The sequence below is a fragment of the Grosmannia clavigera genome, assembly GCF_000143105.1.
Source record: "Grosmannia clavigera kw1407 unplaced genomic scaffold GCSC_142, whole genome shotgun sequence".
In the NCBI taxonomy this organism is placed as follows: domain Eukaryota; kingdom Fungi; phylum Ascomycota; class Sordariomycetes; order Ophiostomatales; family Ophiostomataceae; genus Leptographium; species Leptographium clavigerum.
The window spans coordinates 276,437-302,168 of record NW_014040799.1 but is presented as its reverse complement, the minus strand read 5'-3'; the positions used below and the strand labels follow the sequence as shown (position 1 = coordinate 302,168).

The window sequence follows — 25,732 nt, the reverse complement described above, 5'->3', positions numbered from 1 at the left end:
CTAAAAAGCTCTTAAAGCAATGCTATACTAGCCGCTACCTTAGTATAAGCCTTATTTATAATATACGCCCTTACTACTACCTTAAAAAAGGTATTAAAGGCTATAGTAAGAGCAGCATAACTAGTGTTACTAAGCATTAAGCGTAGTAGCTAAAAGAGCTATTAAACGGTTAAAGTAGCAAGCCTAGGCGGTTAAGATAAAGAGGGCGTATATAGTAATAGCAGGTGTATTTAGGCTAATAAAGTCTGCTAAGCCTTTACCTAGCAGGCTACCTCTTAAGCCTTCTCCTAGGCCTTAATGCCTTAGCAAAGATTAAGCTTTGCTTATATAACGTTAGCAGCTAATAACACTCTTAGCAACGTAGGCCGCTACTACTTATCTACCTATGATAAGGTAGTAATAAAAGCACTTATAGCATACGTAAGTGCTGTGCGCACTATAGGCAAACCCTAGCTATAAAGCTTTTTATTAAGGCTACATAGCACTATTTTAAAGTTAGCCTAGTTGCTAACTATTAGCGGGAAAACCTGTATCTTATTAGCTATTAAAGCCGCCTATAGCCACTAAAGAGGACTTACCCCGCAACACTTATACTTGCTAGCATAGCAGCCGTCGTAGCGCCTAGCGCTAGCAACGCTATAAATATACAGCACGGCCGTAAACCTAGGCAACTCTATAGAGAGAGTTGTTAAAAAGCGGTGCAAGCACTATACGCACAACAAGCTATCTAAGGCAACCTAGGGGTAAACTAGTAGCGTAGCCGCTACTAACCCTAAGAGCGCTAGACTAGCAAGGGCAGCTCTTACACCTTAACGGGCTACTAAAGGCCTAACTAAGGGCACGGCGCGCGCCGCAGTCTACGCAAAACGACGAACTAGGCTAGCGTAAGCCCCGCGCGCACGTTACGCGCGGCTAGAACTAGCACCTTGGCTAGAGGGCAAAGGGTGTTAAGGAGCAAAGGCTAGGGCTATAGCAGGTACTAAAGCGCTAAAAGCGCTTACCGTAGGCATAGGAGCGTTAGAATTAGGAGCAGCTATATTACTGCTAAAAGACAAATTTATTATTTCTAGAAGAAGTAACTAAATGCTAGACCCTACGATAATCTAATTTAACTATAGGACTAACCTCCTAAATAAAGGGAACTAAAGGCGCCTTAAGTCGCCTTTAACAGCAATCTTAGCAAGCATAAAAGGGCCGCCGCAAACGGACAAGCACTACTACCACTAGGAACAAAGGCTGCAAGCCTTTCGTTAAGACCTGCCTTAAGGGAGTCAGGCATAGGAGGGGAGCAATTGTAACGCCGCCCTAGGAAGGGGACCAACGCAGGCCACGTGCAAGCCGTACGCAGTACGCGCACAGCGTATTAGATGCACATCGTGGACTAGAAGCGGTGCTTGTGGCGCAGGCTGCGTGGCGCAGTCTGCGCACAGGCCACAGCACGTGCTAGCGCACGGGCCAAGTAGAAACGGGGTCGCGCCTGCCCTGCGCACTTGGTGCGCTAGAGGTGCGCCTACGATAAAGAGCGCCTCCCGCACTCCCTTAGAGTGCAGGAGGCAAGAATTAGCTATTGAATATACGGCTGCTTCCTTTTGTTAGAAAGATACCTCCTTGCCTGCCTAACTTACCTGGCCTACCTAAGTACACCTTTAATAATTAATAAAATTCTTTAACCTTTTAGTTAATTAATATTAACTTACTTTTTGCTTAATAGCTATAAACTTTAAAGCTAAATTTATACCTTTATCTTGCCTTTATGTAAGTATTTTTTAATAATAGTAAAGTATTTTATATTCTTATAATATTTAAAAATACTAAAGCAAAAGACTATAGTATTAAAAGCTAATATTAACCTATACTAGTAGCTAGTAATAAATTTAGTATAATATCTTTCTTTTAAATATAGCTATTACTTACTTAGTATACTAATAATTTTATAAGCAATTAACAACCTTATGTTTTATATTTAAAAGCTAAATATTAATTTAATTAACTAAAAAAGACTGCCTTAAAACAAACTTTTTAATTAAAACAAAGTTAGCGTTTTCCCTTTATTTTTATAACTAAGTATACTATAACATTCTTAAACTAATACTTAGCTTACTTAGTTACGTTAAAATAATATACAGCTAACTTTAACCTCTCTTTACTATAAATTATTAGCATTTAAATATAAGCTAAGCTTAATAAATATAAATAAAAAAGACGCTTATATTAAGTAGTTATATAAAAAGCAATAGCGCTAAAAGTGGTAAAAGAAGTAGTAGCGTAAAAAGTAGTAGAAAAAGTAGTAGTATAAAAAGCAGCAAAAAGCGCTTATAGCAGCGCCTAAGGTAGCGCTTAATAAAGAAAAAGTAAAAGAAGCTATATAAAGAAAGAGAGTAGTAAAGGCAATATTAAAGAAGAAGAGAGGTTACTAAAGGCAACTATATAAAGTTAAAGTGCCTATTAACTAGCAGCTTAAGCTTATAATATAATTAGTTATATTTAAATTTTATTATAAGTTTATATTTATAGTAATAGTTTAAAAGAAAAGAATAATTCTAAATACTTTTTCTTTTGTTTTACCTTTTATTAACTAGGCAATAGTCTCTCTTTTAATTAGCTAAAGCTTATATTTATTATAGGCCTATTCTATAGTAACGATTAAGGGGGGGGCGATATTTTGTTACTCTAATGTTTTCTTCACCTAGTTAACTAGACAACGGTGCGATAATAGTATTAGCTAAAACTGAAATTATATTATGGGTCCTTGGCGGTGAAAGAAAGGACCCACCGTAGACCCACCCTATGTACCACATCTCTTATTAGTGGATTACGGTGCAGATAGCCAAATTTTACGGTGCAAATAGCAACTCTCTTTAAAAGTTGATAAAAGAATATGCCGACGCTCGCTCTGTTGATGCTTACTAATAAGAGACATCGATACGAGAACGTGTGAAAAATTGTTGCAGAAGTATCTTACGTCGTATAGAGTACTTGTACTCTGTATATAGGATACTGAGTATGAAAAACTCCTAATATACTCCTTATTAAGTGTTACTCTTTCCGCCGTCTGCATTTGCTAAGATACTGTGAAGGTTAAGGGAGGCTATACGTAGCGGTCATATAACGTGATGCACTGTGAGGAGCAGGAGGCTGAATAGGGTCTAGTGTGGGCGAAAGAGTGTTGTGTACTTAGGAAGAAATAGATACATCGCGACCCTTCTGGGGATCCGTATTAATACTAGTGTCAGGCCCCGCTTTTGTGCCTTCTGACCAATTACAGGCCAGTACGGCCAAGTGGGGCGGAAGGGCCACAGTGTGGCGGATTCCAATGCTTGACAGATACATACTCCTAAGGTATCTTATCTTATAATTTGGCTCTTTAAGTTATTTGTAAGATACTCTGTACGGAGTGCTAAACAAGTATAGAATGCATACTGCAGTACTCCGTACTTCGTAATAAGATACTATGTAGTAAAACTATGCCCAGATTACCATCGGCAAGGGGTACTCCGTATCTTACGTAAGATACGGAGTACAGTCGCATCACCCATTTTTTCATTAGCTTTTCACGCTTTTCGGTTCTATCTACTCCGTAGCTCGGGTATACATAAACAGGCCGCGGCAAAACGGAGGGCTCCTCGTTCTCTCGTATCTTATAGTAAGCATGTATTCGACTGTACTCCGTGTTCGTTTAATTTACATACGGTGTATTTTAAAAGCTACGGAGAACAGAGTAAGATAAGATACAAACTACTCCTTCCGTTCCCCTTATTTGTTGATGCCGTATATTGTCAAGCGCGTAGTCCTAGTAGCCGGGTTTTTTCGCGTCGTGGCTGATACTCCCATACTCTGTATTATATAGCGCTGAAAGTTTGGAAGAGCGTGTCCTTTCCCCGCCCCTTCCTCCGTGCTACTCCGTACAGGCAACCTACTCGTACTCCCCGTCAATTCATAGTCTTTTTACGACGGCGTACGGAGTACTCCGTAGCATTAGCGGTATTCTTTTTATTTTCTTTTTTCTCTCTGTTATTCCCTCTTTCTCTCTAAGTAAGATAATAATATGCCTACAAGGTGCACGGAGTACAGAGTACGGGGGTATACTACTCCGTATCGTACATATATTCTAAATTTGGGTCGTCCCAGTTAGCTATTGGCGGACGACTAAGCACCCATTACTTACCTGACCGCCCCGGCACCAAAAAAACGACTTCTTATCGGCCAGAGCACTTTTCTTCCACACAACACACCAAACCCACACGCAGCCCCATACCCTGACACAGCCGCGACCAGACGCGACTCCTCCCATCGCGACACCCTCTGCCGTGTCACTTCCCATCTCGATCATATCAGATATTGTTGTTGTGAATGACGTCGCGCTTATCCTTGTGATTGCTGACCCCATCATAAGCCGTTTGCAGGCAGATGGGTCCTTTGGCGACTACTCTTAGCCTCAGACCTCAAGTTTTTTCGTCAGCTGCCTTCTAATCGCCATGAGCTCTTGGTTGAATGAAGCTGCCGTCCAGAATCACAATGGCAACGGCTTCCCTCATATCAACGACCCAAATGCATCCGTTGGTGGGATTATGGATCCGTCGGCCTTTGTGGCCAACGCCGCACAGTTCAACCCGGCCTCGGCGAACCAGTTCACGAACTCCCAGCAGATGATGGCATTACAGAATGGCGCCATGCGCCATGCTTCACCGTCGTCTTTCTCGAACCCCATGTACCAGACAAATTCTGTTGTTCCATCCAAACGGCCTCGTCCACGGGAGGATGGTGTTGGCGCATCGCCGCGACAAAATGCCGGCATGTTACCAACTTCACGCGCTGAGACACCCCAGCAGGCACATTTTCCAGCCTACACTCCAGGCTCTCATCCGCAACAAAACACTCCTCAATCTTTTCAGCACTTGCCGCCCAATGGCTCTGCGAATGCCAGTCCGTCTCCGATTATGGGAAATCAGATTCGCTCTGGGAGTGTTCCTCAGCGGGTTTCGACCACTTCACCACATCCCTTTTCCCCTGCCTCTCAAAATTTTGTTCCTCAAGCATCTCCCGTCCCATCAGAGGCGGCGCCTCAGCCAAACGCATACGGAACACCATCCTTCGCCCCTGTTTTCAATTCGAACTTCGCATCACAGCCATCTGCTGGCCGACCCTCGCCGAACCTACAAGCGGTGAGTAGCCCTGCAATGCCGACGCAATTGAACCAAATGCCTCAGCAGATGGGACAATTGTCAGCAATGGGTGCAATGGGATCTTCTGGGATGATGGCACATATGAGCCCGATGCACCAAATGAATCATGTAAATGCTATGAGCCAGCTTGGACATGCCGCAAACCAAATGCTCACTCCGCAGATGCAACAACAGCTAGCCCAGACACGAAACCCGCTGGAACAGCAGAAACTTCTATACCAAATGCAAGTCCAACGGCATTTACATCAGGGGAACATGCAAGCGGGGCCGCAAATGCAAGGCCAGAACATACCAACACAACAGAGGAATATGCTTGTCAGACAGTCCGGTACATCCAACGGGCAGCTACCGCCTGGTACTTCAGGCGGTGTAAAGCACTCTCAGCAACCAACAACGCCATTGCAGCAGAACGCACCGAGGTCTGGTCCGGACCAATTCCTGTCACAATTGTCGTTGTTCATGAGTCGGAGGAACATGCCATTGGAGATGAACCCGTCTGTTGGAGACCGGCCTTTGAATTTAATGGTCTTATTTCAAGCCGTGCAAAAGTTTAATGGATATCGGCACGTATCCCAGACTAACGCGTGGCCACAAGTCTGTATCTCCATCGGCCTGCAAGTACAGACGCCTTCAGTCCTAGCTCAGGTCAAGTCCATCTATGATCGCAATCTTCTAAAGTTTGAGGAGTTTTGGGTCCAAACCCGTTCCAAAGCAATACAACAGCAGCAGCCTCTCGGTCAGGCTCAGCCGCAGCCACAGCAACAGCAACAGCAACAGCAACAGCAACAGCAACAGCAACAGCAACAGCAACAGCAACAGCAACAGCAACAGCAACAGCAACAGCAACAGCAACAGCAACAGCAACAGCAACAGCAACAGCAACAGCAACAGCAACAGCAACAGCAACAGCAACAGCAACAGCAACAGCAACAGCAACAGCAACAGCAACAGCAACAGCAACAGCAACAGCAACAGCAACAGCAACAGCAACAGCAACAGCAACAGCAACAGCAACAGCAACAGCAACAGCAACAGCAACAGCAACAGCAACAGCAACAGCAGCAGCAGCAACAGCAGCAGCAACAGCAACAGCAACAGCAACAGCCACAGCCACAGCCACAGCCACAGCCACAGCCACAGCCACAGCTACAGCTACAACAACAAGAGCAATCTCCGTACATACAGCACTCACTGCTTCAGCAGCAGTCACAGCCGGGACAACAGGACCCCGCCGGAACCAGTGCCGTACCAGGAACCCCGAATTCCGCCGGTCATCCGCATTTGCTTTCTGGCCAAATAAGCGGCCAAGGATCCGTCACACAGCGAGTCCCGCCAGGACAGCTCGTGCCTGCGAAGCAGCCACCACCTAATGGACAACAGCCAAACGTGACGGGGGTTTCAAACCAGCACATGGCTTTCAGCCATCTCCAATCAAACTCCAGTCGGAGCACCTTGAAGAACGGCACACCACAGAGCGTACAAGGCACTCCGACGCTTGAAGAATTTTCTGTTCATGCCTCACCTCAGAGCAAAATGGGTATATTTCCGTCCACACGGGTCACACATACAGGGGTCCGCAGCTCAGCAGACGCTCCTGTCAACTCGAAACAGGTCACACTTTGTGACTCTGACGAATATAAGCCATGCAGCCGAGAGAGCCACACGTATGGGGGGATTGATGTCAACGCCCCAGGCAAGATTGTAGCAGAGATTTTACGGTTTAGGCCGGATGTTCCCATCCCTCAAGATCTCGGGAACATTGACATACATGCGTTGACCAAGAGCATTCAGTCTGGCATACACGGCGAAGTCCGATTAGCTTTGGACACGTTGGCAATGATCACCGTGTCAGGACAGCCCGGCCTGGATATTGAGCTTGATAAATGCGATGACTTGCTTGATAGTCTCGTTGATTATGCAGAGGATCTTGTCGAAATACTCGCAGAGAGTTCGCCTGAGGTTTCAGATGAGATTCTGATTCCGCCGTACGAGGATATTGCTAGGGCTTGCCAGGTGGAGAGGTTGGCTGTCCGAAGTCTACCAGAGGCTGGTTCCGAGCCGGAAGACTTGGACAGAGTGGTTGATTATCTACTCTGCATTACGGTCATCCTTCGGAATTTGTCGTTCAATCCGCGGAATCAGCAAGACCTCGCCGACGATTCAGCTGTCAGATTTCTTTGCCAGGTCATACGTTATGTCGGCACGCGGAATATGCTTCTTCGTACACAGCTGAACACGCTGGACTTTCTAAAGGACGTCATTGTTTTGCTCTCCAATATCTCTGGCTCTGTGGAAATCTCTGATCGCGACCAAGCAGTGTGTCTTCTTCAGTTCCTCTTGGCATTCGCACCAACCCCATCCCCAAGTCTTTCACATCCACACATATTCTTTCCAACTTTTCAACCTACTGTGCAACCATATCTCCCTCCAGCCGTGGACGCTCTTGCGAAATTGCTGGCAAGAGACGAGCCGAATCGAACCCATTTTCGCAATGTTTTCGCTACCGATGTCATCAGCCCGGCGTCTAGTGATCTTCTCACTCGAACCTTCAGTCTTGCAATATCACCAATTCCAGACCATGTCAGGGAGGCTCGACCACGACATTTGCCTACGATAATTGAGGCTCGAAAGCCTATTGTTATGCAGGGTCTTCTTGCCGCAGACATTGTGGCATCACTGGCCCCTGGGTATGAAAGCGGAGTTACCAGGGCTTGGCTCACAGCGGATAACGGCTTTGCACAGAATTTGCACCGTTCTATTCGCGACCTTTGTCACCAGTATGAGAGTATGGAACTACATGCTCGGAATTACAGGCTTCGTGATCCGCCGAGAAAAGATGCAGAGTTGATGTATATTGTGGTGTTGGCTATATCTTTGCTCCGCAAACTAAGCGACAAGGCGCTCGATCCAAACGATTCTAAATCGTCTCTACCGCCTAGCGTATGGCCATCTGACGAGGGCCTCCTTGACGCCTTGGGTATGGTCAGTGGGGAGTGGAGTCGAGATGGCTTTTTGCAGAATCTGGTTGCATTTGCATCCTCTGGGGAGTAAAAGAAAAAGAATCGTGGTTTGGTGCATGCAGTAGCGCCTTCCTTTCCATTGCACCACGTTTTGCTTTTTGTATTTTATCTATGTGAAAAGAAAAGAAAAAAAGTTCTAAGCGCTTCCATAGTTTCCCTGCATGTTTGACACAACAAGTGCGTTGTAACCATTTTTTGTCTCGATAAGTTTTGAAAAACAAATATTGCTGTGCCTGTAACGGCGTGGATAGTGGTCGGCCGGAAAATATTGGCACTTGGGGTTTTCTTTTGTTGGCTTGCCCCGCTGTCCGGGCTGCTAGGAACATATCGTGTCGATGCCATACGAAGTATTGTGTGTGTGGTAGACGGCTTTCTACGTTGTTTTATTGATGAGCTGGTTCATATAGAGGATAGAATATACCTTCCCTAAGCCTGGTAGATGTCGCTAGCAATAACCTATCCTAGCAGAACTAACTCTTTATTCGTATTTTGGTACTTCTAGAGGCATGGAACGGAGGCTTCAAAAATTTCTTACATGGTTTTGTCGTCAGTATATTTAGTGTGCTGTTTTGAATTTAAAACCCTTTGTGCTCTAACCACCCAGTAACCCTGTCCTTGTGTAATCCCTTGACCTGTCAGCAAGTAGCCCATGCGTGGCCGTTACACCCTTATGCAGTTTCTCACCTTGATAATAACGTCGTTTGTCCGGGGATTTATTTTTGTTTCCAGGCTCAGCTCATCTCGCAGCTGTTGCGCTAATGTACGTGCATCACCCTCTACCTTCTTAACCTCTGTTGTGCGATTCGTCCCTCCGGATTTTATGCGATGGTACACGGCCAGATTTTGGCTTGAGCTGCGGCCGACACAATATGGTAAAAAACCAGCCGTGCGAAGAGAACCGGATGACAGGAGGGTTCTTGGCTCGGTCACATTCGCGCTAGTCGTTGCCGTCGACAGTGTCCTGTGAAATTCAATGAAGTAGTCGCGCACGAAGCCCGAGGCAGCCCTCGACTTTTGATATATTGGCAAGCGTTGCATTTTTTGACCGAGCTCTAATAGTATCTTCGAGGTTGGGTGCTTTCTCGAGACATTTGTTGAGGATGGTATATTCAAGGTGCTATTTTAGCGTATTGACCGCTCGGCAGAAAACCGCGGTCTGCTCCAATCCACGGATAAACGTAACCCCGAACATCACACACTCTCTGTGAATTTTCGACACTTTTTTTTCCTCGTTGGCATCATAGCCCCCGCCCTGAAGAACGCAGACACGCACCGTGGAGATAACAAGTGGTACGCACCCACGGTCACGCTTCGCTGTCGTTTCAACCTTACCACATCCATACATAACCATGGCGACACAAACGAACACTGTCGGAGCTATGGCTGTCTCTGAGTTCGATCTCTTGCCGCAGCTCGTTCTCCGCCTCGACAGACACCTCATCTTCCCACTACTGGAGTTTTCCGCAGCGCAGCTAGAGGACGAGAATGGGAGCAGTAAAGACGAGAATAAATCGCGTGAGATAACGAAGGCGAAATATGAGCTGTTAAAGAAAACTAGCATGACGGATTACGTTGCCAATCTATACTGCGAGATCGAGGATCTGGATACGCCACCCGCCGAATTTACCGAGTCTCGGAAGAAAGTGCTCGGAAAACTTGAGCAGTTCGAGGATGATACGAGCAAGCTGCGGGACCTTTTGGGGAATGAAGATGTCGTAGGCAATTTGCGCAGCGACAAAGTGGCCAACTTGGAATTTCTGAAGAAGGAGCATGATGTCAGTACACCCCTCCTCGTTCTTACCTAAGATTCCATTGGGAAGGGCTTGCCCCCCTCTCCTCTCTCCAAACTTTTCGAATGAACGGGGATACCGTCACTCGTACAACGTGTCGTGAAGTCTGTTGCGGTAAAATATAGAGCTTGTTCTGATTCTCAGACAAATAGGTCACGATCGAGATGGTTAATGCGCTCTACGACTTCGGCAACTTTCAATACAGCTGTGGCAACTATGGGGCGGCAGCAGAGCTGCTATACCAGTTCCGTGTCTTGTCGACAGATAACGAAAAGGTGGCGGCGGCCACATGGGGCAAGTTAGCTTCAGAGATCCTAACGACGAACTGGGAGTCGGCCATGGAGGAACTCCAGAAGGTTAAAGAAAACATTGACACGAAGCTATTCAACAACCCGCTGGCGCAGTTGCAGCAGCGTACATGGCTTGCCCACTGGGCGCTCTTTCCGCTCTTCAACTACGAAGGGTCGCGCGAAAGCGTATTGGAACTGCTGTTCTCGCCGAACTACATCAATACTATCCAGACCTCGTGTCCGTGGATTCTTCGCTATGTAGCGGCCTCTGTCATTGCGGGCCGTGGACGCGTTAAGAACTTGGGCCTACAGCAAAAGCAACTCAAGGACATCGTGCGTGTGGTCCGTCAGGAGGCGTATGAATACACGGACCCAGTCACCGACTTTGTCCGCGCTCTTTTTGTCGACTTCGATTTCGAGGAAGCCCAGCGCCAGCTTCCTCGCGTGGAGACGGTTCTGCGCGCCGACTTTTTCCTTGCTGGCGCGGCAGATGAGTTCATCGATGCCGCCCGGCACCTTTTCTTTGAGTCCTACTGCAAGATTCATGCGCGCATTGATCTAAAGCGTGTAAGCGCACAGCTTGGCCTCAACGTGGATGACGGCGAGAAGTGGATTGTCAACCTTATCCGGGACACGCGACTGGATGCCAAGATTGACTTCCAAGAGGGCACGGTTATAATGAACCACCCAAACAGCTCCGTATACCAGCAGGTGATAGAGCGGACAAAGGGCGGCTTTTTCCGCACACAGGTGCTGAGTGCGGCTGTCACAAGGTGAAGGTTCGAATCAAAAGGGGGCGTTTCTATGTATCGGGCGTTTTAGGTTTTCTTCTCTTGTCTTGTATAATGCGAGGATGTGGGTGGTGGCTTGAGGCGGCCCCGAATACATGGCCTTGCAGAGCACGGGATAACCTCTAGAAACGAGCTGGACATGCGGAAGGAAATACATAAGGCAGCGTGGAGGGAGAGAACAGGGGAGACGGGTGATGTTTCGTCAGCTATTCAGTACACATGCGAAGCTGCACACGCAATTTGGCAAAACTCTTTTCATAAAATCAGCTTGCCATGTCTCAACCTAGAGAGGCTTGGCTATTCGTTCCTTCTGGCCAGCAATCCAGGCCTTGCCCTTCAGAGTGTCAATGATGCTATCGTCCATCCACCAGTCAACAGCAGCTGAGCTGGTCGACCATGGCAGTTGTCCTTCATGTTGCAAGTCAGCGGGAACTTCCATTTCTGTGCCTTTGTCTCTGTTCTCTACAGCGCTGCCAGCTCCCTCATCGCACTGTCGCAGGCTGTCTCGCAGGCTTGCCCAGTCGAAAAGGAGACGCAAATCAAGAAGACCGTTTCGGCTCCATCGTTCCAGGCTAGTCTCCAGCACCAGCCGCGCATCTATGATGTTGCTGAAGATGTGCCCGTTGCCATCTTCAGATGTACCGAGCTGGCCGAGCATATATGCACGTTCTGCAAGAGTGATACCCTTGAACCTCCTGAGTTCGAATAACCAGTCCAAGCAGGCTGATTCTCCGTTCAAACCCGTACTGGGCAGCCCAATACTAGGGGCAATCAAAGTAGCAGGCACCCCACAGCCTAGCACTTGCAGTGTTGTCGAAAAAGCGCACTCGTGTGCAGGGCGCCTGCGCAGATAAAGGTTTTGGTTTGTCTGGAAATCGTGCCGAAGGTTTGGGTGTCTCTCAAAATTGACTTCTAGGTCCCAGTACCCTTGGGCAGATGCATCGGTCCGAACAGTGATAACATCTTCTAATGGCGGAAGTAGGCAAGGTGTTTTTCGGTGCAGCATATACTCCTCTCGAGAAACCGCCAACGCGGATATCGACAATGCTGTCGGCTTAAGGCAGATCGTTATGGGGACAGATATGGGCAGGCCTGTTGCAATATCCTTTGTGACCAGACACCGCGGCTCAGTAGCCAGAACCCAAAAATGGCGAAAGGCCTGCAAATGCGAGCCGTTGTCTTGGATGGTCGTTGGAAAGATTGGGTAAAATGCAACAAGAAGTGCAGCCACGGCCAGGTTGCTATTTCCAAATGTCGTTGTGCCGGATCCGAGGAACAAAGTCCCAATGGCCAAATGGGCAGCAAAATGACTACCATACGTGGTGTGGACGTCATCACGGCCATGCAGCGATCTCAATCTTCGCAAGACTATGAGATCGCCCGTTCCCGACATGACCGTCGCACATGACAGGGCTAGAACATCCAAGCACATGCGTGCCCCCGCCCTGGCTGTTTGCGCGTCGAAATGGTCGGCCGGCAATTCCTGAACGATTCGTCGAAAGCTGTCAAGGTAGTGAACCAGCATATCTCTGACTCTGCGATTTGCAGAACCCGCATAGCGCAAGGCTGCGGAAAAACAAAGCCCAGCGATGACGGAGAAGAGTGGCAAGTCCACACTCCTCAACGACAATATGTTTTCAAGTTTATATCGGCTGCGAAACTCAAGTGGTAGGCTTTGCTGAAGCCAATCAAATGACGCACCAATACCGCTCCACAGGATGAGGTTCTTCGCCAGTGTTCGAAGCAGTAAAACGTCGGGACGGACGTAATCGAATTGGAGAATAGAGTCGGGGACATCGATCTTGCGAGCAACAATTTGATCTTCCGTCTTCATATAAATGAGACAGATAGCCACAGTCGCTGCAGCGGCAGAGCGGTCAAGAACATTGACCAGCTCTACCTTTTTCGTCGAGTATGCAAGACTAAGGAGTTGCTCGGTGATTTGCATGTCCAATAAGCCTTTCCGATCACTGCCCTTTCCGAGATTGATGAAGCCAAGTGCAAAGCCGGCCGCCAATCGATAGCCTTCGTTTCTCAACGGGTCCTCTTCATCCTCGTCGTCCATGAATTCGATTTCGGACATCATGATTTCGCTCATTCGCCGATGCTGGCTATTGTAGTACAACAGCCCGATTCCCATAATGCCTGTGGTTTGTACTTGGTGGGAAAGATTCAATTCTGCAGCCCCAGGAGGAAGCATACGAGTGACATGCACTGAAAGTAAGCGTGTGATCAAAGAGTCCATCGTGCCGATATGGGATACAGCGAGACCCAAGAGTAGGCCAATAGACGTCATGACATGCTTGGGGGTGAGGTACTTGAAAGCCACCCATTTTGCTACTGCTTTCAAATGTCCATTCAAACCGAGAGCAAGGAGAAATCCAGCATGTCTGTGACTGAGATCAGTCCCAGGCTTATTGAATACGATCCATGACGTGTCGATTCCCTTTGCACGGGAAGATATAGCTAGCCCATAGGCGACGCCTTGGTGAAAGAATGCCCAATTAACCTTCTCTTCAGTGAACATGGATTTATCCACACCGACAGCCACATTTGTAGGCTTCACAATGCAAGTCAAATTGAAACCCTGAACATTGAACTTTTGCGTGAGAAGAGGGAACCGGAAGCCATAGTTCAGCATGCCGCGACCAGCAGGGCTTGCCAAGGTGCTAGTAGCAATTGTTGTGACTAGATCCTTTTGGCGTTCAAGATACTCTGGCTCTGACCAGTTTGTTTGATGATTGAGACGCACAACCCTTGGCTTACAGGCGGAGAGGAGGCCTTGCGCTTCGTAGAGTCGCTTGTCTTCTCCAAACAGCGCTTGTATTACCGCTTGGCGTTCTTCACTCTCTGGTTCTTCGACAGGCTGTATATTTGTCTCGTCTTTGACACCTTTTATTGCCTGCGAGTTGTGATGTGCAACTGCTGGGGCGATCTATAATAGCGATTAGTATGGAAGCGAGACGAGACACGTCGAATATCAGTGAATGGTACTGAATATATAAACGCACCGCTCTATTGGGGGACGTGTGGATGCTGTGCGGGCCTGCCTTCAGCACAGTATTTATATCACCACGTCCAACCAGCTCGTAGAGGCCATGGTCCCAATGGGGCGGTGGGTGTTGCTGACACCGGCTCACCGCGTCTCGTAGTGGTGCCGCAATGCCCTCCGGAAGTGAGTCGAGCATGCCGGCGGTGAATCCGCATATGTGCATGGCCTCTACCACCTGGACACTTGAGTCGTAAGGTTTTGTAACTTGGAAGAACCGACGAAAGATAAGTGTCCGTGGTGTAAGGTGTTCCCATTTTTGGTCTTCTCGCCCTGCATCTCTATTGTTCTGCTGAACAAGAGTAGCATAAACATCACCAAGAAAAGGGAATGAATCTGAACTCCGTCCTCCCAGCCGCAGTAAGATCCACTCAGAGATACAAGGAACCATGTTAGGCTCCGGCAACAAAGAAAATCGGACATTCCTGTCTTTACTTTAAGTCAGTTGGGAGCTGCGGGGGAGGCAAAACTTGTTTCGGTAACTCCTTACCGCAGCCACACATAGCCTGGAGGCAGTTGATATCCGATTCATACCGCTCGACAAATGTTCGCCACTGAAGCCACGTTGCAATTTGGTACAGAACAGTCGTTAGGTTGCTGGCTGCTGCATCGTTTCCAGCCGCCATGATATCGAGTTTCTCTTCTTCCAGAAAAAGGTGCAAGGCCATAAAAATTCCCCAGGCTGAACTTTTCCGAATTCCTTCGGGTAGCCCATGAGCTGTTGGGAAATACCCAGATGGCCCAATGGCCTGGATCCCAAATGCAGACATCATATAAACCTGAGCAAGACGCATAGCCTCTGACGAGCTCGTTTGTTTACAGCTCCCCTCCTCTGAAGTCCTGCCAGATCCAGATGTTGCCACGTTAACATTAGTCATTGCCCAGTCCCAAGCTTTGGGCATTGTCCAAGGTTGGGTTGCATTGGAGCCCATCGAATTCGGTGTCGCTGTCGATAGCTCAGGAATGCGCTGCTCCGGCATCAACCCGTTATCAAATATAGAACCGTCCGGGGTCATCAAGGCGAGGAATACGGCATACAGTTCTATAATAAGACCAGTCCACTCCAAATTCGCCGAACTGACGTTCGCTTGAGGTTCTAGCCATTGCATAACTTGCCACCATCCAGCAACGATTTTCTCTGCGTAAGCCGCGGGGAGGACACTGCGTAAGACATTCAATATCTGACGAACGCGGGTAGTCCTCGGCTCCATTTTGATCTGGATCTGATGAAATGTTCCGTTATTGTCGACCAAATCGACAAGTCCTTTGGGTCGCGGATGCCGAAGACCACTGATCCGAGGCCGACATACATCCGGTTGCGGGTTGGGGAAAGGTTCCTCGAAATCATATGTCGAGTACACGTCCTGCTTGTACAGAGATAGGGACGGTAGTACGATGGTAGTCAACTCGCTCCAAGGAGCCTGGATGCTCAGCTGGTGCTGTCCATCGTTCCCCTCCGAGAGAATAAGAATCATTGTTTGATCCCCGTCAAATATTTTACACGAGTCTGCCACGTTCTGGGCTCTCCTCAGCTGACCCCATGTGATCGATGTTGTCTCCTTATCTGCAAGAGGCATTGGACTCCTGCGTGTTTGTATGTGGAGTGTCAAGAGTTGCAGCCGTGTGTCGATCATGTCTTGTATGCAGATAAGGAGGTAGTTACGGTCTTGTTCGTCAACCGAGTAGGGCGTCCCAGTAACGATATAGACCTTGCTCAACTTGTTGGCTGGAGTATTGGATAGTGAGTACCGGAGGTTTGCTGTATCCATCGGGACGCTGCGTATCTTTGTGAAAAGGATTTCCTTGCTAAGTCCATCGTATTCTGTGTCGTCTAGTCTCATACTGTGGAACCCTTCGAAGTCACCACCGGAACGTAGCTCCTCCAGAAGTCCATCAACCGGGGCTTCTAAAAGGCTGTTCAAAGTCTGATTGTACAAAACATTTGAGGTTGTAGCAGCCAGTCCCACACTCGCTCGGCCCCGTTGGCTGCCATGGGAGTCTGCGCGTCTTCCCGTTCCAGTAGAAAGTAGGGGCGTTTCGGCAAATAACGGTCTTTCTTGGGACGCTGAAAGGTCTGCTCTTGCTAGCAGAGAGCTAACTCTGCGGGATTGCCGTCTCGAGGCCTCTGCTGCTCTATCTGTCTCGAGCGACAGGGCCATTTCCAATGATGTGTCACCCTTATCCGGGGCTTCGCCCCTGCGCGTCTTCTTTACGGGCAGAGTGCCACCTAGGCTCTCGCGCATACTTGAATGGCGAGGTGTCGTTGTGCCACTTTGGAGACCGGGCTGCATTGAGCTGCGTCGGCGGGAAACCGTTGTTTTTGGCTTCTTCCGACGAGACGTGATTTGATCTCCACTGTTCAAATATGACATCCTCCATACGCTGTACATGCTTGTTTCGCGATTCACAGTAACTGCCAGTACGAGACTGTCATTGTTGCCATTGTTGTTGGATGTGGTCCGGTCGTGCATGATGGACTCGACATGTAATATCTCCTCGGCCGGGTCAAGGAATGGAGTCCTGGCCGATATTCCGAGCCTGCTTCCTTTTTCCGGTTGTAAAGCCACCAAGCCAATTGGAAGCATTGGGTCTGCGAGGAAAACAAGCCGAGGCCATCCAGAGTCTCCAGTCTCTAGCGGAGTATCCCACATAGTATCGAGTGTCGAGCTGAGACGTAATGGCATGGGTCGCGGTTTACCAAGGCTAGCGGTTGAAAACGTTTGGCTCCCTAGGTCATTGACCATCGGAAGAATATGTGACGAAAGAAATGAGTTTGGCGGAGCACGAGGAAACTTAAGAGTCACTGGTACTGTAGTGTCAAGCTTTGATTTGCGCTGGATGATGACACCACGCGGAGCTGCAATAGCCGTCTCAACCTCGAACGGCATATGTATAACATACTCGCCCCCGGAGAATGAGAATACATGGGCTTGAGTCTTTAGGAAAACAATCAAGGTCTTGGAAAGGGACGATCTTGTGGAAGGGTCTGCGCCTGTGTTACAGGATGCTGAGTCTTCGTTCTCGATGCCATTCTCGCCAGCAGGAAAATACGCCAGCAGAGCCTTTAATATTGGTTCCTTCTCGGCTTCAAATCGAAGACATCTGCCGACCTCGCCGCCACGAGACCATATGGCACATGTGTCGGTCGTGAATAGTTCGTCCTCTCCATTATCGTCGGTATGTATTTCCCAGGCGTACGAGTCCGGCGCTGCGTTATACGGGAGTATGTTTTCGGCTATCGCAAAGCGCAGCCCAGCAGGTTCGTGTATTCCGGTAGATTTCACAGAAGCCATATTGAGATAAAGTTAGGGCCATAGGCATGGAAAGGTCGAGATGTCAACCTCCGTCGTGATAAGAAAGACAAGAAACTGCAAACTAAGTACTTAGTACACGCGGCGCGTTGCGGGGAAGGCGACGGTCCTAATGTGGCTGTGTTTTGTGGCGCGACGCCATCATCGGCTGGGGGCGCCTCTTTCATCTCGACGACCTAGTCCTCCCGAAATTACAGAGGTGCGCTGGGACAACATGTCCACGCCGTGCTCATGTCTGCCTCTATTCCAACAGTGCCCCCCGAGGCAGGAGGTAGAGGTATAAAAGCCGCTAGGAAAGCTAGGGCCAAGGACAGCAATACCCAGGTCTCGAAGTCGTCGGCAACAGACGAGACCGAAATTACCGTCCAGCAACATGCGACTCACACCCAATCCTCACGGGCTTCTGAATGGAACTCTGTCAGTGCAGAGTACGCTGACGACAGTGGGGAACTCGCAGAAATGAATGAAAGGGAAGAGGAGGACAGCCACATTGTTGTTGTGCTACAGGAGAATAGAGGACCTGACGACGACAACGACGACAAAGAAGAAGAGGAGGAAGAAGAAGAAGAAGAAGAAGAAGAAGAAGAAGAAGAAGAAGAAGAAGAAGAAGAAGAAGAAGAAGAAGAGGAAGAAGAAGGACCAGCAGAAGAAGGTCAAGATGAAGAAGATCAATATGAAGAAGGAGAAGAAGGTGTCGATGATGAAGACGATGAGGAGGAACCGAGACTAAAATACGTGAGGCTCACACAAAAGATGGCTGGCATATACCGAAATGGAGACGCAACGAGTGCGTTCCTTGTTGCCGGCGACAAGATGGTTTGTAGCAGCCCAATTTTTTTAGCTACACATATCTCTAAGTCTCTCCTTTTTGCTAATCAAATTCTACCAGATCGTTGGCACCCACAACGGAAATATTGTAGGTTGCGTGTTTATAGCCTTGAACTTGAAAATCTCTAACTGATTGCACAGCATGTATTCCAACTGCCTATGTTCTACCCTCTCCGAGTCTATCACGCCCATTCTGCTTCAGTTACCGCTATATCAATTTCACCGTTTCCTCCACCGCTACCTAATCTCAAACATGACCAACTCGGCAAGATTGTCGCAGAATGCGGTTCAGGCACTACGCACCCGGCATCGCGACGTGCTGATGTGTCGCCAACTACCTCTCCTCGGAAGTTGAGGGAGCCAACAGCGGTCCTCAACATTCCGTCGAACAATATATACATTGCAACAGCCTCTATCGATGGGAATGTATGTGTTCAATCTCTCGTGGACCCCAGAGATGTGCAGCTGCGAAACTTTGCACGACCTGTGCAGACAGTAGCTCTATCCCCAGAGTACCGTCAAGATCGAACGTATCTATCGGGAGGGCTGGCTGAGAACCTCATATTAACTGTCGGTGGCCAGCCCGGCAGAAGCACGTCTACCACCGTCGGGACTGCCGCTGCAGCTGCATCCGGCTGGCTGGGAAGCATTGGTCTTGGCACGAACACAGGGAAGGACACCATTCTACATTCTGGAGAAGGTACCATCAATACTATCAAATGGTCGCCGTCCGGAAAATACGCAGTATGGTTGAACGAACACGGTATCAAAATTATGCGCACTAAAGTTCAGCTCGAGAGCGCCGATGCAGAAAGTGCCTGGAAGCGTATAGGGCATATCGACCGTCCCCAAACAGAGGAATGGGGCATTATGGCCAGTGTGTGGAAGGGAAGAGTTGAATGGATTGACGAGCACAATGTTGCCTATGACGACAGTCTGAACCCGCACGAATCGGGTGCCTCTCCTGTTAAGGAGCAACAGTCCAGTATCACGAAATCGATCGAGAGGCTATTAGTCGGATGGGGCAGCACGATATGGATTATGCATGTTCACCCTGGTGGTGTTGGGGTTGGGAAAAATGCTGGAGAGAGATCTGTGGGCAAGGTTGACATTATCAAGATGTAAGTTGGTGGCTAGGAAGCATTTCAGCTGCTCATAGCACCGCTAACAATACACAGTCTTCGCATAGATTGTATCATATCTGGGATAGCGCTCTACACAGAGAACTTGCTCTTGGTATTGGCGTGCTGTCTGACAGAGGATGCCGACAACGCGGAGGCACAGGAAAGCAAGCGCAAGAGCCACAAGTCAATGACCTCAGCTAAGGCCAACATCGGCGAGCCAGCAAGCAGCATTCACCGTCGACAAAACAACCAACCTCCAGAGCTTCGACTGATTGATCTCGCGTCACAAGTAGAGGTTGACAAAGACGTACTCGGCGTCAGTCGTTTCGAACGATTATCAGGGGGTGATTACCACCTGGGTTTTCTGCCTGCACAGACCGCAGCAGCAGCAGTGTCATCAAAAGGGCCGCTGGAGTCCCTTGCCGATCTTGGGGCGGACATGTGGAATGCCGCAATCAACCCGAAAATGCTATTCAGTTCTAGTGCGAGCATCAAGAGCAAAGAGAGCAATGACAGCACGACGATTTCTAGGGCTTCCACAAGCACGACAACGGGACGCAGCCTTCTCCACCGTGATATCCATCCATCTCTGGCTAAGGCTGGTCTCAAAATTTTTATTCACAGTCCTTACGATTGCATATTGGCTACACGACGTGATATCTCGGACCACCTTGGCTGGCTGTTGGAGCATCAGGACTATCAGAAGGCATGGGAACTTGTTGACGAGAGACCCGATGCTGTCCTATCAAATGAGGCATATTTGGAGCGTGCACCCTCAATGTTCGAAGAGGGAACGGCAGCGCAAGCTCAGGACGATTTTTTCGGGGACTCCATGCTTGACGCACTCAGTAAATTAGCCAATTCGCCGGCCGAGAGAGAGAAGAAACGGATTGGTGAGCTGTGGATAAAAGACCTGGTAGACGTGGGTAATTGGACCCAAGCGGGCCAAGTGGCCGGCAAGGTATTACGTTCGTCTGATCGATGGGAGAAATGGGTGTGGACATTTGCCGGGGCGGACAAACTAGACGAGATTACCGCCTTCATTCCAGCGGAGCCTTTACAGCCACCATTACCCAGAACGGTATATGAGGTAGTGCTTGGCCACTATTTGAAGGTCGACAAACCTCGCTTTCGGGTGTTGCTTGAGCAGTGGCCGAGCGAACTGTTTGACATCAGCACAGTCGTCACAGCATTGGAGAACCAGCTCGACTACCGTGACGTGCGCGAGGACAGCATCGACGATGGAGAAAGAGGGCGCGATTGGCGTATTGTGGTAGAGTCGTTGGCCCGGATGCACGAAGCCAATGGCCGGCATCGGGAGGCTCTCCGGAATTATATCAAACTTCAGGATGCCGACTCTGCCTTCCGCCTGATCCGGAACAACCATCTTGCAGACGCAGTCACAGATGATATTCCGAGTTTCATTGCCCTTCGCGTGCCAGTGGGCCAGGCTGATCAGATGACTGCCGCCGAGCTAGAGCAGTCAACGGCTGAGGCTATCACACTTCTCGTTGATGAGGCTCAGCACGGACTTGTGCAGCCAGAAACTGTCGTGTCGCAGCTGCAGGAGAAGGAGCTCAATTTGTACACATTCTTTTACCTACACGGCCTCTGGGATGGCGACGGCATCCGGGGGCATCAGGGCGAGTCACACGACCGGCTTGTTTCGGAATGCAGGGCGCAGTTGGATATTTTTGCCGATCTCGTCGTCCATCTTTTTGCGCTATTTGATCGCTCACTACTCATGGAGTTTCTCAAATCATCCACCTCGTACTCGTTTGAAAAGGTTCGTAAGGATTCATCCCTGCGCCTTGTATTCAACCCTGAATGATCTAACATTCACAACAGGCTGCTATTGAATGCGAGAAGTACAATTACATTGACGAGCTGGTGTATCTTTATTCAAAAACTGGGCAAATGAAGCGAGCTCTTTACCTGATAATCGATAGGCTTGGCGACGTCAGCCGGGCTATCGAGTTTGCAAAGGAGCAGGATGACCCGGACTTGTGGGACGACCTGCTCAACTATAGCATGGACAAGCCGCGGTTCATACGGGGGCTTCTTGAGGAGGTCGGCACGGCCATTGATCCAATTACGCTTGTGCGCCGCATCCCCGAGGGTTTGGAGATCGAGGGTCTGCGAGACGGCCTGCGGCATATTATGAAAGAACACGAGATCCAGCACAGCATCAGCTCAGGTGTAGCTCGGGTGCTGCGCAGTGAGGTGGCCATGGCACAGACTTCACTGCGCCGGGGCCAACGCCGGGGTATCAAGTTTGAGGTGCCGCAAGCGGCAAATACAGCCTTGGATGTCTCCGAGACAGCCGAGGCTGCGGAGAACGACACCGTCGACGCCGACGTGCAGACCCTAGATCCCTGTCTTGCCACCAAACAGACAGCTGGCCGTTGTGCAAAGTGTCTAATGGTCGTCACGGAATGGGAGACAGACACACTTGTTGGATTCGCCTGTGGGCACGTGTTTCATCTGACGCATCTGCTGGGTCTGCAGCCGGACGAAGCGACCCGTCGCGGATTCGGTGGACTGGATGACGATGTAGTGCAGAGCCGGCATAATGTCATCGGGACAAAAATCACCCATGCCCGGCTGCTGCGGGACAGCCTTCGAGATGGCTGCCCTGTGTGCAGGGCAGTGCACGCGCAGCCGTGAGCCTGCTTCTTTTCAATCCTTGGACCGACTTTTCGGTGTGTGTGTGTGTGTATGCTGGTATCTTAGACTGGTGTGCCTATCTTTGGCCGTCTCTCTTCTCTTCTTATTCGTCGCTGTCGTTGCGTAGTTTGCTTTATTTCCTTCGGCAATATATATCTTAGTACCTTAGCCAGCTCCCTCTCAGCCAGGAAATCCTCCCCTAGCCATCTTCCGTGCTCGTTGGTCACGGCGGCTGTGGTTGGCCCGACTGGACTTGCTGGCTTCCTTGCGCCTCCTCGCCTGCTCTGTTTCCTTCTCTCCTGGTGGTCCTGCGACATTGCCGCTTCTACCACCTCCTCCCCGTACGGGTCCTCTTCCACCTCTCGAGGAGCCTCGTCCTCCCGTGCTGCCACCACCGCGCGACGGGAGTGTCCCGTCTAGATCAGACTTATTTTCGTCCTCTTCCCCGTCGTGTGCTCTCCAGGATGTCCGCGCCAGCTCGATCTGCGATCCTGTGAAAGTGCTGAGCCTCGCCTCCAGTCTTCGCTTCTGCTGCGGATTACGTGACAACATCAATCCCCATCCCTCGATCGCCTCATCTGTCATATCCGTGTCATCTCGCAGCCGCGTACGCGCCTCTCCCCGCCGTGTTGCCATATCCCGGTCGAATACCGTCGGGTTCGTCCGGTACGCAGCAAAAAGAGCTTCGTCCTTGGCACTCTCTAAATCATCAATGCCTGTGGCTGTAGAGCTATCGACTGTGCCTCCGACGTCTGCAGCGTCATATGTGTCATCTCGCTCATCATCGTCGAAATCAAAGGCTGCTAGGGCAGAAAGTATAGCTGCCTTTTGGGGCGCCTGCGAACGGTCCCGGAGGACATCATCAGCTGTCCTTTTCGATTTCTGCTTGCCAAAATGTAACTTGGGCGTCTCTGCTGCTAGTGTAACAATACTGTCATCACTGAATGCATTTTGATAGTTGGGTGGTAGCGTTGAGTGCGGGGCGAGATCGATATAGCTCATGCCTGACTGATTGGAAGATCTTTGTTCTTGTCAGCGTATCGCCACGGGAAAGAGTCGAAGTTCGGAAGACGGAAAGCCACCAAGCATACAAATTCTCAGAACGGTCAGCAGTTGCTAAGTGTTGAGGAAGTGAGTCCTCCAGCAGATGCAAAATGACCCGCTCAGAGTTCTCGCCATATTCATCTAGAAGTCTGGCTACAAATGCAGAGCCAAGATCAGGAAAGAGGTCCTGAATCTGGGTTATTTGACTAAGCCGATGAACAAATAGATGCCTTCTCCGTTCTTCTGGGCTGGCCGTTGCCGGTGATTTGCCCTTCTCTTGTTTCGTCCTGATTCGCATCTGTGGTAGCTGCAGTCCGGCGCCTATCATATTGCGATGTTTGGCCAAGTCGTTCAAAGCGGAAATCATCCGTATCTTTGATGATGTTATTCCCTCGGATCTCTGATGGAGAAGCAGCAATACTGGTGAAGACGTGACGAGTTCACTCAATAAAGAGTTGTTGGCATTGCCAGTGCTCGCGTTCTGCTCATTGGTAGCGCCAAGCATAGAATAAAGAGCGTCTATCAGCTGTGAGTATTTCGGCGTGCTGCCCTCAGTAAGGCCCTTGATGCATAGGTACACGTTGGTAACAGCATGTTTGCGTAGAGATGAGGTCATAATTCGAAAGGCGGCTACCAGTGCATCGATGTAGTCGCTGCCGGCTAAGAACAAGGCGGCCGCAGCCGGCCACGCATAAATCAAAGGGTTTACATCGTGGAGATACTTCTCCACAACTATGAGATCTCCCTGGGTTCCTGAATTCAGATTGTCCACGATAACCTTTTTTAGCCCCGATAGAGATGCTTCTAGCAAGTCAGTTGCTTGCCGGGGCAATCTCTGCAGGGCCTGGCCGATTCGCCGCTTTTCATACGCATGGCAGAAGTCAGCAACAAAATCCCAGCGAACGAGAGGGCTAGTAGGTGTAGGTTGTGGATGCTGTAGAATTCTCATTATCAGAAAGTAGCAGGCCTTCTTAAGTCGCTCGGCGGCTGGGTCGCTGCTAAAGAACGACGTCTCCGGCGTTGCAAGACCGTGAACGAGGCCAACAAGAAACAGCTGCATGCTTTCATCCCTCATCGACGCCTCTGTAAATTCAGCGTCCTGCCGTAAAAGATGGGCTCTTATCAAGGCGAGCCATGATTGTAAACACGCCGTTCGTTCACCGACTTCAATGGCATCTTGCCCGACTGCCAATGCCGGGAAGGGCGCGAATAACGGTAGAGCCGACTCCATCAAAAGCGTATCATATGTATAGGTACGCTGTGTTCGCACCGTTCTTCGTTCTCATAGAGCTGAAAGATATTGCGAAGACGAGTAGGTCGACTGTTTGGACGTCGGAGACGAAGAAACTCCGAAGCTTCGACTCTATACTACCCCCCACTTTTCTACACTGCGCTTGCCGCCATGACTCAATCCGGTAAACAGACTTGTTGCTCCATAATATGTTGACTGGAAAATATGGAATACTTGCTAATCACGGCAATATAATTGTGACTTGTTTCAATATACGTAAATTACGTCGTATATAGCCAATCTTTGCATGTACACAGAAAGTGTAGTATATCTGCAAGAGCCTGTCCCAGCCAGTCCGTACTAAAAGTCCCATAAACACCACTCTCTTTTTGGCGGCAATTCTGGCATGAGTCCTCCGTCGAATTTGCGAGTCCTCATAAAAGCGCCATATTGTGTCTTGGTGTCGTGACTGTACTTCTCCTTCGAGAGCTCTGTGTCTTTGTTGTACGGAGGAGGTCCTTTCGGAAACCATACTTTAACAGCTTTGCCTACAGCATTAGAAATAACTGGAAATGAAACACCGTCCTTTGTTTGATAAGAAACAGCTTCTCCTTTGAACTTCACAAGATTTCCCGACGCATCGTACGCGGCATAACTCCGAATAGGTGGGTGCTGACGCTCTGCAGCAGGAATAGCAGGTACGGCCACCTCGCATGTTGCTTGTAGAGAATCAACAGACGTATTTGTTGAAACTTCCACTCGAGTACTGCCAAAACCTCCTGCATCGTCAGACTGACCGAATGCAGGCTGGGCTTGCACGACTTTTTGAAAGGGATTTGTCGCAGAAACAGTCGCAGAGTTGAGAAGCGGTGTCGGTGACGCTCCAACTGAAGGGTTGCCTGGATGGGCGGTCTGACCCCCCCCAAACGGATTTGCAGCCGTATTGGCCTGCCCAAAAGTATTCTGGATGGCAGTTACGGCAGACTGGCCAAAAGGATTCGGCGGAGTTGTTTTAGCGCCGCCGAACGGATTCGGCACGTTGCTACCAGCTGTCGTATTGGGGTTGCTCTGAGCAGCGAACGGGCGTGTCGCATTTCCAGCGATAGCAGAAAATGGCGACGCGCCAGCGTGCAGACTAGAGGGTTGCCCAAACGCGGTCCCGCTCCCAAGCTTTGAGTTCTGGCCAAAACCGCCAGCGCCAGCGCTTGGCCCTGGCTGGGGGGGCTGTCCAAATACGCTGGCTGACGCACCGGACGCGCCAGCTGCCTGTGCGAACTTTGAAAATCCAGAAACGTTGGGCTGCCCAAAGGATGTTGCTCCAAATGACGGTGCTCCGAACGCAGGTTTCTGGATCAGACTTGACGGCTGGCCGAACGCTGACATCGCGCCTAGCTGTGTGGGTTT

The 25,732-nt window shown here is 49.5% G+C and overlaps 5 protein-coding genes across 5 annotated transcripts; 3 read left to right on the top strand and 2 right to left on the bottom strand.

Moving 5' to 3' along the window:
* Window positions 1-4,475: 4,475 nt before the first annotated feature.
* CMQ_5425 (arid bright domain containing protein) lies at window positions 4,476-7,711 on the top strand (the record flags this gene model as incomplete). The annotated part of the gene is made up of 2 exons (XM_014317382.1): window positions 4,476-5,162; window positions 7,700-7,711. 2 exons carry the CDS (start codon window positions 4,476-4,478, stop codon window positions 7,709-7,711), a joined length of 699 nt encoding a protein of 232 aa, XP_014172857.1.
* Window positions 7,712-9,552: 1,841 nt separating this feature from the next.
* On the top strand, window positions 9,553-11,060 carry CMQ_5442 (eukaryotic translation initiation factor 3 subunit; the record flags this gene model as incomplete). The annotated part of the gene is made up of 2 exons (XM_014317399.1): window positions 9,553-9,978; window positions 10,146-11,060. 2 exons carry the CDS (start codon window positions 9,553-9,555, stop codon window positions 11,058-11,060), a joined length of 1,341 nt encoding a protein of 446 aa, XP_014172874.1.
* A 297-nt stretch (window positions 11,061-11,357) lies between these two features.
* Window positions 11,358-17,416, bottom strand: CMQ_5446 (20S cyclosome subunit; the record flags this gene model as incomplete). Its single annotated transcript, XM_014317403.1, has 5 exons — window positions 11,358-12,640; window positions 12,776-13,219; window positions 13,841-14,009; window positions 14,086-14,301; window positions 15,434-17,416. 5 exons carry the CDS (start codon window positions 17,414-17,416, stop codon window positions 11,358-11,360), a joined length of 4,095 nt encoding a protein of 1,364 aa, XP_014172878.1.
* A 249-nt stretch (window positions 17,417-17,665) lies between these two features.
* Window positions 17,666-22,053, top strand: CMQ_5426 (vacuolar assembly protein; the record flags this gene model as incomplete). Its single annotated transcript, XM_014317383.1, has 5 exons — window positions 17,666-18,250; window positions 18,324-18,350; window positions 18,533-19,383; window positions 19,441-21,172; window positions 21,235-22,053. 5 exons carry the CDS (start codon window positions 17,666-17,668, stop codon window positions 22,051-22,053), a joined length of 4,014 nt encoding a protein of 1,337 aa, XP_014172858.1.
* A 180-nt stretch (window positions 22,054-22,233) lies between these two features.
* Window positions 22,234-24,172, bottom strand: CMQ_5438 (cue domain containing protein; the record flags this gene model as incomplete). The annotated part of the gene is made up of 2 exons (XM_014317395.1): window positions 22,234-23,061; window positions 23,318-24,172. The coding sequence occupies 2 exons, from the start codon at window positions 24,170-24,172 to the stop codon at window positions 22,234-22,236; spliced, it is 1,683 nt and encodes a 560-aa protein (XP_014172870.1).
* Between the last annotated feature and the right edge of the window lie 1,560 nt (window positions 24,173-25,732).